The sequence below is a fragment of the Lithobates pipiens genome, unplaced genomic scaffold (assembly GCF_037356315.1).
Source record: "Lithobates pipiens isolate NorthernLeopardFrog02 unplaced genomic scaffold, aLitPip1_a1.2 Scaffold_13, whole genome shotgun sequence".
Lineage (NCBI taxonomy): Eukaryota > Metazoa > Chordata > Amphibia > Anura > Ranidae > Lithobates > Lithobates pipiens.
This window is the reverse complement of record NW_027507718.1, coordinates 50,880,239-50,895,469: the sequence shown is the minus strand read 5'-3', so window position 1 is coordinate 50,895,469 and position 15,231 is coordinate 50,880,239. Positions and strand designations below refer to the sequence as shown.

The window sequence follows — 15,231 nt, the reverse complement described above, 5'->3', positions numbered from 1 at the left end:
CATTGCCAGGGGTCTGGTGGAGAAGAAGCTGGCAGCCTGTGTGAACATTATAGCACAGATCACCTCCATATATGAATGGAAAGGGAAGATCGAGGAGGACAGTGAGGTATTACTGATGATTAAGACCAGATCATCCAAAGTTCCATCCCTAATGGAATATGTCAAGTATGTCCATCCATACGAAGTGTGTGAGGTGATCAGCGTCCCCATAGACCAGGGGAACCCTCCGTACCTCTCATGGGTTGAAGATACTGTGGCAAAATGAGACTTTGATATCTCCACCGTCGCTGTGTGATGATCAAAAAGAGTCAGTCCTCCCCAAAGTGATAGCTAGAGGTGGAGCTTTGTAGGCTAATTCAACCCTTGACTTCTTATATGTCTTGAATGTGTCAATTCTTTCTGCCATGGTTCCTGGCTCTGTTTCTTGGAGTTGTGTGTGTTTCAGCTCCTCTTGTTACATGCACTATAATATGAAATCAATATATAATCCAGTATGGAGTGTGGGAGCCGCTAGTAATCGGCACAGCGGGTAAGCAGCCCAAGGAACTCTGAAATCTCGCTAACAGAGATTTAAGAAAATGTCAGGAAGTTTAACTCTCCAGCATCTACCAAAAATACAAATATCAGTTTTTGGCTGGACTGACCCTTTAAGAAAAATTATGTCATTAGATGTCAGAATTACATTAAAAGAGTGTTTACTATAAAAACAAAACACAGACAAGAGGACTCCTGGGGGGGTCAGCCACTCTGGTCTCTGCATTACTCCTACTGCAGTTGAAAGTGCTCTGAACCAAGACAAGCTGCAGTTACAATGGATCCATTTCCTTCCAAGCTGTTTTCAGATTTGCCATGCACGGAGGAGGACAGGTCAACTTTATAACTAGAATTGGGAAGCACCTAGCAACATGGGAAAAACATATTGTGATAGTGTTTCTTTAAGAAAGTTAAATTTAAAAAATATATATTTATTAAAATGCCTTATTTACATTGATGAATTATAGGTAAATTGCACAAGGGGTATGCTAATGGATACTATCTGTTATAGTATATGAATAATACCTTCGCCTTCTGCATAGCAAGCAATAAACAGCAAGCACTACAGCCTCTATGGCCAGGAAAACACCAACAGAAATAACTCCAATTTTCCATGGTTCCAGCCCCAAACGTCTTTGTTTTCCTATAAAAAAACATAGGAGAATGCGGTTAAAATTGGGATTTTAGCAAAATAATCTGCCGTAACATGTACAGGCAAGTAAATCTGTAAAATTAAAAGAACAATTTTTAAAAGAACAATAATAATGTTAATGCACTTGTTAAATCCAATCATAAATATCATTTGAATAATTTGACCACCATGTAGTATCAAGGTACTGCATCCAGTCTGTGTTGTGAATGCACATACTAAGAGCTTATACTTGCTTATACAGACCAAATTACTGTATGAAGTAGTGATGCAGCTCATATTATGAGTTCAAGAATGAAACCTGATAACCTGCAACAAATAATTATGCTTTGTACATCATCCCCAACTTTACCAAAGCGTTATTAAATTTTTTAATAATTATGTAATATCTGATTTATACCTTAGTAAATAATTATGTAATATTCAATTTACACCTTAGTAAAAACACAATTCATTTATTATTATTATTATTATTATTATTCAGTGGATAAATGTTAGTGTACATAAAATTGTATTTCAGTTATAGTTGAACATTGGTGGGTTTAAATCACCCAAGGGAAAAAAGCAAGCATGATACCCTCATAAAGGTTGCAGTGGGAAGATGCAGAATTTGGCTGTCCAATTTTCCATATTGTATTGTTGTTCCTTTTCTATGGCCATAAAGTAAAGACAACATGTCAAGTTTCTGTATATATTAAAAAGTATATCCTGCAGGGATATTTTGATCTATTTTAAACATAACGTCATGAAATCAGATATACATATTGCCTCTATTATGCATAAAAGTTATGGTGTTAACATGATTTAGTCTATTTCTTTTTTTTTTTAAATCAGTCCTATTCAACAATCAATAATAATTCTGTTTTTCTAATGTTAGACCTGTACAATATAGTACTGCAAGTGTTACTGCAATTTAAAAATAGCACTTAGGAATAAGCACTGTTTTCTGAAAAAATGTCTCTAGTGCCTTAAAGCATACTTGCTAAATGATTTAATAAGTCTTATAGTTTGTTATGAATACGCACAGATGTAATTGACTATGAATTAGAAAATCTTTAAAGCTGACTTTTAGCATTTAAATCTCCATCCATTGACAGCCTCACACCAACTCCCCCTCCACCAATGGAGACCCCTGGGTATTTTATTTTAATTAAAAAACAAAAACATGTACATACCCTTTTCTGCAGTCTTCTTGGTGATGCATGGATTTCATGGCAATGGCCTCTTCTGCCTCTTGCAGGGGGCAAGCAGTGTCACAATAAGCTCATCACTGTTGTGACTCTAATAGGTTGCTTTCTTATGACAAAATGTACCATTTATGTAATCACATTTTTTTCATTTTGTTTATACTCTGCTACGAATCAAAGGGGTTCTGCTTTGCATGTGGCATCCCGCTACCTCATTGCACACTTGTCCATGTAACAGGTCACAATGGAGAAATACTACACTGTTTGAAGCACACCCTGTTCAATGTTCCAAGCATAGGCATTATACCTTGAATGTAACTTTTTTGGAATGGGTTTTGTTTTGCCTTAATGAAGTTCAACGTTGTTCTATTCTATTCTGTTCTGTTTTATTTAAGCCTAAATGCACTCTTAAGGTTAAATAAAACTACACAGTAAAAAAATAATGTGTATTTAGGCCATCTGGTTCCTGCATCTTAAAGCAGACCTAAACCTCCCCTTTACAGCCAAGAAAGCTGCCATCTAAGCCTCTGCTTAATCTGAACTTGCCAATGTGACCAGTTATGACAATAGCCATTGCTGGCTTGTCAGTTCTGTTGAGAGCACAAGCAACTGTAACAGCTATCATTCACACCTTAAATGTAACTGTTTTAGGAGATAAAATAAGGAAAGCAACGATCCAACTCATTGTGAACACACTTTCTGGTAACTCCAAGTCGTGAGTCTACGATTAGGCCCATGTTATGGTGAAATGTATCAGAGCCGTGGCTTATAGGAGGAGACTAGCTGAAACCAATCTTCCATGTCCAGCATCCCTAGGCTGACATGTGTGCAGCTCCATTCTCTCTTGTTGGATATTTGTTATATAGGAAACAGTTTATTTGATGGGTTTAGTGTTGCTTTAATGAAGTTCAAAGTTCCCCTATCCCGGTTGCCCCTAGTTCTAGCCCAGATAGTTTAACCTTTATGATCTGAGGTGTCGATTCCTGTCATCATGTTTGGATGAGAGCACACGGCTGCTACTGTGCCCAAAAGCAATATATGCTGATTTTATTCTGCTGGCATGTAGTATATGGCTGTTGTTAAAGTGATTAACACACATAAGTGGGGGCCCTTGAAATCTGCATTGTAAATAATTGTAATGTCTATTTATAAGGTTGTAATATTGTGTAATTCAATGGTGGTGTAAATATAAATAAACATATAAAGCAATGGATGAATGTTAATCACCTCTACAGCAGATAGAAATATCTCATTTTGGTTCAGTTTGATTGAGGAGGTTAGGATATGCTTGAAGTCATTTCCTTTGTGGTTTTATTCATGGTGATATGCACTCCTTCATCAGATGGTGCTCCCCAATGCTCTGGTGGTGGACTGTCCCTCATGGCCCTAATGTCCAGATCAAGACTATTAACCTACGAATGGTGATGATGACGTATAAACCCTAGACCAGGTGGAAGGTAGGGGAGAAGATGCTGCAGGGACTGGTATAGCATTAGGGAGAAGCAGATGATCGGGAAAGTAAATCAACTTTTTGGTGTCCCCAAGACCTATAAGCAATTCATCTCTGCAGTCTAAGCACAGTGCCACTTCAAGAGATAATTGTATGGTTTACCAGAGTTGTGCCTAAATTGTCAACTTCAAATACATGTTTCTTTCCAGTTCTTGATTTATTCTTGCTTCTTTCAACATGATATGGGTAGTATCCCCATTGCTGAATGTCTTCCATTTGTAAACTTTAAACTTAAGGACGCTGTAACACTAGTATTCTTGTAGAAAATAATTGTGCTAACTGGTCCTAACTGGGGAATAATGAATGCACAAGTCTTTTTTTAACTGGTATTGCGAGTGGTAAACAATACATGGGCAGGGACACTCAGGAACAAGTTTTTCCTGCACTTTTATTCAGCAAAGCAGCAAACAAGCATAGTTTCAATGCAAAATAACTCGGTGTAGCAATTTATTTAGAACAGAACAAACAATTCTGCTTGTCTGAGACACTAACTCAACTAAGGTCAGTTCCTGATTGCACTCTAATGGGTTTCTCAAAACAATCAGGCAGCACATTTTAGTATTCTGTAATCACTCAGCCTTTTCACCCAGCAGCAGGCTCCCATATCATAGAGAGTAATAGAGAGACCCCCTGAGTCCAGGTATAACTTCCCTTTAAAAAAAAGTGTGCTATTTATTTGGAGTTTCATTTTTTTGGGTGGGATATATTGTTTTTTTTATTATATGTTAATAGGACTTTTTTCTTTTAATAAGGTCAAACTGCTCTTTTTACGTTTTGGGGTAATTTAACCACTTTCAGACCGGACCATTTTGCTGGTCAAAGACCAGACCACTTTTTGCGATTCGGCACTGTGTCGCTTTAACTGACAATTGCGCGGTCGTGCGACATGGCTCCCAAACAAAATTGACGTCCTTTTTTTCCCACAAATAGAGCTTTCTTTTGGTGGTATTTGATCACCCCTGCGGTTTTTATTTTTTGCGCTATAAACAAAAATAGAGCGACAATTTTGAAAAAAACACATTATTTTTTACTTTTTGTTATAATAAATATCTCCCAAAAATATATCACATCACATGGAGCAGAGATCAGTGTCACTAGTTGCAGGGCAGAATGGAGAAATGCTGTTTACACGGCATTTCCTCCATTCAGCCGTCCCGTGAGACGATCGCGGGGATGCCCTGGACTCACGGGGGACCCGACCAGCGTGGGAGCGCGCCGCTGGCGCGCTCCCGATGGCAGGGCGGCATTGAATATTGGACGTACATGTACGCCAATATGCCTGCCCGTGCCATTCTGACGACGTACATCGTCGTGCGCTGGTCAGGAAGTGGTTAAGGGGTTTTTATTGATTTAAAAAAAAAAAATTTGATAGAGTCTTTTTTAATTTTGGGGTGCTCAAAGTGCTGAATTTACCTTATCCTGACAATCTGTTTTGGAGTTACCTTTTATTTTGTTCAATTCGATCAGTGACATCACCCAAGATTCCCAGCTGTTTGTTTACATTATTGCAGCAAAGGAATCTGCCATTTAGTGAAGGTAAACATTAGCACTGTTCATGAGGATTCAATTTCTAGATACTATGATTGATGTGGATAACATTGCTGTAATCCTGACTGATGTGGATTTACTTTAAAGGACATTTAATACATTTATTTTTATTGTGTTATTATTTTATTTCAGTTAAATGAAATTTTCAAGGTGTGTGTGTGTTTATGAAAGTGATTCAATTGTGCCCATAAATATATACAAAGTTGGTAACCTAAGGAATGTTGTGTTGATGGCAGTGCACTGGTAATTGAAGCTAAATGGGATATACAGTACATCATGGGCGTAGCATAAGGGGTTGCAGGAGTCACAATCACAATCCCGGCCCTAGCTTCGGGGGCCCCTGCTGCCTCCCTGTCATATCATATCCTCCACAAAATCCAGCTTCGATCTGCCCTAGGGCCCCACAGCCATGCTCCAGTGCTGGGCTTCTACTTTGCCTTCCACAGTCCACACCCCTCTGTTCCCATTGGCTGGGGAGAAGCTGTGAGCCATTTCCTGAATGAAGAGGAGCACGAGAGGAAAAGAGCCCAGAATGGGGAAGTGCCTTTGCTGTGTGCTGGCAATATGGAATGGTAACCAAGCTCAGCGAGGCAAGAGGAGGAGAGTGCTGTCCTGTAGCCACAATGGACATGATGTCACTGGTGAGGTATGACACCTCACCCAGGGATGTCTGCTTACCCCACTCCCCTGACAATTATGGAAAAGACACACACCTCTGGGAGGTGACCTTCCCCCAACACCTGCGAACACTGACAGAGAAACTTTCAGAAATTGCTAAAACGAATCCCTTTGCACCTCCTCAGGGTCCCCTGAAGTGCTGCGGGCTCCAGATTTTGTGTCACATGGCTTTGCCCTCCCAGATCTTAGTTGCCCCCCCAAGCCCCCTGACCACCCCCTCCACCATGCATACTATGCCCGGCTGCTGAGCTCCTTTCCTATTACAGCATTCTATACTGTTCCTCCTCCACAGGGCTAAAATTACATTCCTTTACAACATAGCCAGTTAGCCATGATCTGCACAGAGTGTATCTGCCTACTGCAACTACACTGCCATTCCAACCAGAGAATTTCACAGATCAGAAGGGCAAGATAAAAGCCAGATACACCCTGTGAAGACTGACTGCGTGTAAAGGAATGTGATTTCAGCCCTGTGTAGTGTGTGTGTGTGGGGGGGGGGGGGGCTGTACATAGTGCTGGGATGAGAGAGAAGCTCTGCCAAGTGACCTGCCAGGGGTCCCTGTCCCCTGATTCTCCAGTGGTGATCCCTGTCCTCTGATTTTCCAGTGGTGATCCCTGTCCTCTGATTTAAAGAGTAAAATGGGAACTCAAAACTCTTAAGCCATTTTGAGTTTCTTGGGGTGCGGTGGATATATCTACACGCATGTTGGAAGTAGTGGTGGGGGAGGGGGCTCAGGTCAACTTTTTCAATGGGGCCCACAAGTTTCAAGCTATGCCTCTGTAGTACATAATGGTGTTTATGAAAGAGGGCCTATATGTATAAGTACCTTTACATCTTACTGCAGATGATACTTTAATCATGTAAATAGAAATACAGTTTACCCAGTGAAGTGCCTTGTGTGTATGGGGTACAATTTAAAATCATCTCTATTAGTATATAGAGTCACAGTTGTCTCATGGGATAGTCACCTGATGAATCATACTTTTTTAAATATAGGAAATTTTCTCAACGGATACAAGAGGGCCTTTGTTTTTTGAGGAAGGAGAAATCGTGTTTATAATCATAAGGCTTGTGTAACACAGTAATTGTTATACCCATCATTAATAGAGAATATTGGTTGTGTGATTGTATATACAGTATACTATATATACTTATGAAATTATATATATATATATATATATATATATATATATATATATATACATATATATGTATATATATATACATATATATATATATATATATATATATATATATATATATATATATATATATATATATATATATATATATATTTATTTATATATATATATATATATAATATACAGTATCTCACAAAAGTGAGTACACCCCTCACATTTTTGAAAATATTTTGTTATATCTTTTCATGTGACAACACTGAAGAAATGATACTTTTATACAATATAAAGTAGTAAGTGTACAGCTTGTATAACAGTGTATATTTGTTGCCCCCTCAAAATAACTCAACACACAGCCATTAATGTCTAAACCGATGGCAACAAAAATGAGTACACCTCTAAGTGAAAATGTCCAAATTGGGCCACCATTATTTTCCAGCACTGCCTTAACCCTCTTGGGCATGGAGTTCACCAGAGCTTCACAGGTTGCCACTGGAGTCCTCTTCCACTCCTCCATGATGACATCACAGAGCTGCAGAATGTTAGAGACCTTGCGCTCCTCTACCTTCCATTTGAGGATGCCCCACAGATGTTCAATAGGATTTAGGTCTGGAGAAATGCTTGGCCAGTTCATCCCTTTTACCCTCAGCTTCTTTAGCAAGTAAGTAGTTGTCTTGGAGGTGTGTTTGTGTTCATCATAGGGAGGGGATCATGCTCTACTACATTATGTCACAGTACATGTTGGCATTCATTGTTCCCTTAATGAACTGTAGCTCCTCGGTGCCGGCAGCACTCATGCAGTCTCAGACCATGACACTCCCACCACCAAGCTTAAAGAGGAAGTAAACCCTGATGAGTTTACTTCCTCTTTTTTTCCCTGCAAAGGTAAAGCATAATGGACTACTATGCATCGCATAGTAGCCCATTATGTGTCACTTACCTGACACAGGAGCCAGCGAAGTCGCGCTGTCCCCTGTAGTCCGCCACATCCATCTTGCTGGTGGCGTCTCGCAGCTCCGCCGCTGTCATTCGACGAAGCCGCGATGACGTCACTCCCGCGCATGCGCACGGGAGTCGACAAATGCGGCAGCTCCATTCTTGGAACTGCCGCGTTCAGTGCGCCTGCGCGCCGCTGTCTAGGTTTAGGTTTAGGAGATATTGCTTGGACCTACAGGTAAGCCTTAATCTAGGCTTACCTGTAGGTCAAAGTGGTTTGTAAGGGTTTACAACCACTTTAACTGTAGGTGACAGCCATGCAGACCAATTTGATGCAATGTGCATGTGGTGTAGGGTCTGAGCACTGACAGGCTGACCCCCACCCCTTCAATCTCTACAGCAGTGCTGGCAGCACTCATACGTCTATTTACAAAAGACAACCTCTTGACACGTGCACTCAACTTCTTCAGTCAACCATGGCGAGGCCTGTTCTGAGTGGAACTTGTCCTGTTAAACTGCTGTATGTTCTTGGCCAACGTGCTGCAGTTCAATTTCAGCGTCTTTGCAATCTTCTTATAGCCTAGGTCATCTTTATGTAGAGCAACAATTCTTTTTTTCAGATCTTCATAGAGTTCTTTGCCAAGAGGTGCCTTGTTGAACTTCCAGTGACCAGTATGAGAGAGTGAGAGCGATAACATCAGATTTAACACACCTGCTCCCAATTCACAACTGAGACCTTGTAACACTAACAAGTCACATGACAACGGGGAGGGAAAATGGCTAATTGGGCCCAATTTGGACATTTTCACTTAGGGGGGCACTCACTTTTGTTGGCAGCTGTTTAGACATTAATGTCTGTGTGTTGCGTTATTTTGCGGGTACAGCACATTTATATTGTTATACAAGCTGTACATTCACTACTTTACATTGTAGCAAATTGTAATTTCTTTAGTGTTGTCACATGAAAATATTTAATAAAATATTTACAAAAATGTGAGTGGTGTACTCACTTTTGTGAGCTGCTGTGTGTATATATATAGCAAAATTATAAACGCAACACTTTTGTGTTTGCCCCTATTTATCATGAGCTGAACTCAAAGATCTACGCCTTTTTCTATTTACACAAAAAGCCTATTTCTCTCAAATATATTGTTCACAAATCTGTCTAAATCTGTATTAGTGAGCACTTCTCCTTTGCTGAGATAATACATCCACCTCCCAGGTGTGGCATATCAAGATACTGAATAGACAGCATGATTATTGCACAGGTGTGCCTTAGGCTGGCCACAATAAAATGTTGCAAGTTTTGAGGGAACGTACAATTGGCATGCTGACTGCAGGAATGTCCACCAGAGCTGTTGCCCTTGAATTTAATGTTCATTTCTCTACCATAAGCCCTGTCTGCAGTTCATCGTCATAACCGACTTTAGTGGGCAAATGCTCACATTGAATGGCGTCTGGCAGAGGTGTTCTTTTCACGGATGAATCTCGGGTTTCACTGTACAGGTCAGATGGCAGACAGCATGTATGGCGTCATGTGGGTAAGCGGTTTGCTGATGTCAATGTTGTGGATCGAGTGGCCCATGGTGGTGGTGGGGTTATTGTAGGGGCAGGTGTATGCTATGGACAGTGAACACAGGTGCATTTTATTGATGGCATTTTAAATGCACAGACATACCGTGACGAGATTCTGAGGCCCACTGTTGTACCATTCATCTCATGTTGCAGCATGATAATGTTGCAAGGTTCTGTACACAATTCCTGGAAGCTGAAAGCATCCCAGTTCTTGCATGGCCAGCATACTCACTGGACATGTCACCCATTGAGCATTTGGGATGCTGTGGATAGGCGTATACGACAGTGTGTTCCAGTTCCTGCCAATATCCAACAACTTCGCACAGCCATTGAAGAGGAATGGACCAACATTTCACAGGACACAATCAACAACCTGATAAACTCTATGCGAAGGAGATGTGCTGCACTGTGTAAGACAAATGGTGGTCACACCAGATAAAACTGGTTTTTGGACCTCTCAGACCCCCCAGTACAGTAAAACTGCACATTTTAGAGTGGCCTTTTATTGTTGCGAGCCTAAGGCACACCTGTGCAATAATCATGCTGTCTAATCAGCATCTTGATATGCCACACCTGTGAGGTGGATGGATTGTTTTGGCAAAGGAGAAGTGCTCACTAACACAGATTTAGACAGAATTGTGAAAAATATTTGAGAGAAAAAGCTCTTTTGTGTACATAGAGTTGTAGATCTTTGAGTTCAGCTCATGATAAATAGGGGCAAACACAAAAGTGTAGCGTTTATAATTTTGCTCAGTGTATATATATATATATATATATATATATATATAAAGATTGGCACTGATAAAAAGTTTAAATACCATGGAATGTTTGGCCTTGGTGCAGACACAGAAGGTGGCACACACAGGTTAAAATGGCAATTAAAGGTTAATTTCCCACATTTGTGGCTTTTTAACTACTTCCGGACCAGCCGCCGCAGTTTTACTGCAGCAGGTTGGCTCCCCTGCGCGAAACCACGTTACTGTACATGGTTTTGCGGGGTCTGGAAAGCAGGCGCGCATGCATCCACTGCACATCAGGGGTGCCGATGCTCGTGGCCGACGGTCGCGATGACCGCCGGCAACACAAGCGATTGTGACCAGGAGACACAGAACAGGGACGAGTGTGTGTAAACACACACTTCCCTGTTCTGTTCTGACAGGAGTGACCGATCGTGTGTTCCTATTAGCTAGGAACCATGATCCATCACTTCCTCTAGTTAGCCTCCTCCCCTTTCAGTTACAATCACCTTCCAGGGAACACAGGTAACCCCTTTTCCACCCCCTAGTGTTAACCCCTTCACTGCCAGTGACATTTTTACAGTAATCAATGCATTTTTAATCGCACTGATCGCTGTATTAATGCCAATGGTTCCAAAAATGTGTCAAAATTGTATGATGTGTCTGCCATAATGTCGCAGTCATGATAAAAATCACAGATCGCCGTCATTACTAGTAAAACAAAAAATAATAATAAAAATGCTATAAATCTATCCCTTATTATGTAGAGGCTATAACTTTTGCGCAAACCAATCAATATATGCTAGCTGCGATTTTTACTAAAAATATGTAGAAGAATACATATTGGCCTAAACTGAGGAAAACAATTGTTTTTTTTATATATTTTGGGGATATTTATTATAGCAAAAACGTAAAAAAATTTGTTTTTCCCAAAATTTTAGTTTTTTTTGTTTATAGTGCAAAAGAAACAAAAATGCAGATCAAATAACACCAAAACAAAGCTCTATTTTTGGGACAAAAAGGACTTCAATTTTGGTTTGGTGCAACGTTGCACGACTGTGCAATTGTCAATTAAAGCGACGCAGTGCCGAATCACAAAAAGGGCTCTGGTCAGGAAGGGGGTAAATTCTTCCGAGGCTGAAGTGGTTAAATCGCAATTAATGTCTGTGTATAAATAGTCAATGAGTTTGTTAGCTCTCACATGGATGCACTAAGCTGGCTAGACACTGAGCCATGAGGAGGTAGAAAAGAACACTCAAAAGACCTGCGTAACAAGGTAATGAATCTTTGCTAAGATGGAAAAGGATATAAAAAGATATCCAAAGCCTTGAATATGCCAGTCAGTACTGTTCAATTACTTAATAAGAAGTAGGAAATTTGGGGATCTCTTGATGCCAAGCCAAGGTCAGGTAGATCAAGAAATATTTCAGCCACAACTGCCAAAAGAACTGTTCGGGATACAAAGAAAAACCCACAGGTAACCTCAGGAGAAATACTGGCTGCGCTAGAAAAAAGGTGGTGTAGTTGTTTTTAAGGAGCACAATATGATGGTAGTTGAACAAAAGGAGCTGCATGGTCAAGTTGCCAGAAAGAAGCCTTTACTGTACAAGTTCCACAAAAAAGACAGGTTACAATATGCTCAACAACATCCTTGACATGCCCTATTGGCTTTTTTGTGGCATTTACGCAGTAAAGGCTTCCTTCTGGCAGCTCAACCATGCAGCTCTTTTTTGTTCAAGTATCGTTGAATTGTGCTCCTTAAAAACTACCACACAGTCTTTTTGGAGAGCAGCCTGTATTTCTCCTGCAGTTACCTGTGGGTTTTTCTTTGTATCCTGAGCAATTCTTCCGCCAGTTGTGGCTGCAATCTTTTTTGGTCTACCTGACCTTGGCTTAATATCAAAAGAGCCCCTAATTTTTCACTTCTTAATAAGTGATTAAACAGTACTGGCTGGCATATTCAAGGCTTTGGATAGCTTTTTATATCTTTTTCCACCTTTGTAAAGTTCCATTACCTTGTTACACAGGTCTTTTGAGTGTTCTTTTCTATCTCCTCATGGCTCAGTGTCTAGCCTGCTTAGTGCATCCATGTGAGAGCAAACTAATTGACTATTTATACATACAGACTAATTGTGATTTAAAAAGCCACAAATGTGGGAAATTATAGGGATCTGCTGCCCCCTTGGTTTTTACCATAGAGTTTGTTATAGAAATCCTAGCTGGGTCAGAAACCCTGAGTGGAGGATGGCGATATGTCTAAAGGGGGGTTTCCAGGAAGTAGACACAAAACTGAGCCATCTGACCAGAAGCAGTGACTATTGGGCAAGTATTCTTGTTCTAATAGTTTAACTGTAGCTACCCATAGCTTCTAACATGTGTCATATCCTTGTGACATATGCATCTCTGTCCTATTGTTATTATCTCACATGCACAATGCCAGATAGCTAGATCTGTGCTAATAAATGTGTGTAGCGGTCACCTTCCAGTATATTAGTAGGTGAACCCATTTATTGCAATAGGGTTTATATGCAGCTCCTGTTATTTTAGTTAAGGATAGGTTTCCGATGACTAATTCTGGTAGTTAGAGGACCAGTTTCATGACAGATTAGATGCTAATAAGGACTAAGTGCAGAGTAGATAGGCTGACTCTGATTTCCAGTTTAGATTATCATGGCTGACTCTGATTTCCAGTTTAGATTATCATGGCTGACTCTGATTTCCAGCACCACACCAAGGTTTTTGCTACATTCCAGGTTGGTTGGAAATCTGATGGAGGGTCTTCTCATGCCTGAAGATCTTGTCTTCAGGTCTATGACACCATGAACGCTGCATCATGAGGGACTTTGCTGCATTGGGAGGAACTGTACAGTATCTCTATTAATACCTATACATTGTATATATCTGGATATATGTGCACAATTACACCAGAACTCTTGTTGAGCCCTTTGCTGATAATACATGTTTGGATTTACATTTATATTAGATGTAGATATTATTATTATTATTAATCTTTTCCTATATAAAGCTTGTATTATTCTCATACTGTTGTTCATTTATATACTTATGGTTAATTTTAAATGCTGTTTGCAGTAGTTCCTCTGCTCCCAATTTCTTTGATTAGATTACTGGTGTAGTCGAGTGCTGGACTACAGTAATGAGAGGAAATACTGATGTTATGCTGCATTATTCTCCTCTAGCTGGCAAGGGGAGAGCTACAGCCAAGCAAGCCCATAGGCTTCCATGCAGAGCATTGAGAATCCCTGGAGTGGCAGTTTGAGACAGTAGCCATATAATGGAATAAATTGACTCCTTACAATACAATTCCCAATATGCACTGTGCAGTAGGAGGGAATGGAAGGATTATTTTTATTACACTGCCTAGGAAAGTTATCCAGCACTCAATAGATTCATCTTTACTACTGCTCACAGTTGCACTTGAAGTGGCATTGCTACTGTTTATACTGAACTGGACACCAAATGTCATCTTATGTCCAGTCTTTACTGTTAATCAAGTAGTATGCTAAACTGTGTTATTACCATTGGTAATCTATTTTTTTACTTGCCTAGTTGCCAATCATATTGTGTGACAGTATATTGAGCTTGCCTTTACTACCTGATTTGTTGCCGATATTCTTTGGTATAGCACTACTTCTGGGTACCAAGTATTATTTTCTGTGATTTCCTGTGATATTGTATGTTTGTACACTCACCCTGGTGTGTTGGGGGGGGGGGGTGCTGAAGTTCTTGAGAAGGTCGAGGCAAAGAACAGAGGACCCATCCTATCCAGCAGCTCCTACGGGAATAGCGCAACAATGGTTGATTTCCCAGGAAGGAAATCCCCTCTCTATACAGAGGCCCTGCGCTGGGTGGAAGCACTGCCAACTTTATTGTGAAACCCACTCTTCCACTTATTAAAGGTTCTCTCACAGGGTAGTGTAATATCCTGCCTGAGGTGGGACATTTGTCATAACCCCCTCCCCCACCCCCCAAAAAAAGGCTACGGTATGATAATGCTTCAAATGACAAGCATTTTAGAAAATGGGCATGAAGAAATCAAGAAGGTTCTTAAAGGTTTACAAACTAGTGGTGACGCCATCACATCATCACAGCAGATTTCTTTAATCTAGTTAAATCTGTGATGCTACCAACTCCTGTTTTCTCCACCTAATTATTAACGCAATTTCTAAGTTCACAGGCTCAACCTTTCAGTTGCACTAGATTAAATCATTAAGATGTTTGATGCTTTATAATTGTTTAATATACAAGTAGAAAAATGTAATGAAATTAAATAGCTAAGTTTTTATGAATCCTGTATATTTATTGTTTGTGATGTGTATGACACAAAGTTCATTGCTTAAATTATTTTACAGGGACATGTCTGCCTTACCTCCAAGTTCTTCTGATGTTTCCTCTAATAATACATCAGCCTCGATTTCCTCATAAGGTGTGACTTGTGACTCAGTTACAGATGGATCTGGTGTGGTTGTTGAGAGATCCGGAACGCTATTTTCCACTTCTGGTGCTATAGTTCCTTCACTTAGGTTGGAAAGTTGGTCATCATCAGTAAAAATGTCATTAGATTCTTTACTGGCGTCAGAAACTTCTGCATGAGAATTTTCAGGTAGCTGAGGCAATGTTGAAGATTCAGGATGATGTGAGATAGGAGACAAATTAATCCTTGGCAGCTCTGGGCTGAGGCCTAAGAGAAAGTCGCACATCCTGGTTAATTAACACATT

General features: G+C 40.2%; 1 protein-coding gene across 3 annotated transcripts in view; it reads right to left on the bottom strand.

The window, feature by feature from the left end:
• LOC143974067 (uncharacterized) overlaps positions 1 to 15,231 on the bottom strand; it is a 74,913-nt gene that overhangs the window by 13,872 nt on the left and 45,810 nt on the right. For all 3 annotated transcript variants that reach the window (XM_077475093.1, XM_077475092.1, XM_077475094.1), the window contains exons 3-4: positions 14,882 to 15,193; positions 1,060 to 1,177 (exon numbers count right to left, since the gene is read on the bottom strand). In XM_077475093.1, the coding sequence (XP_077331219.1) occupies positions 1,060 to 1,177; positions 14,882 to 15,193 (430 nt within the window). The remainder of the gene's footprint in view (positions 1 to 1,059; positions 1,178 to 14,881; positions 15,194 to 15,231) is intronic.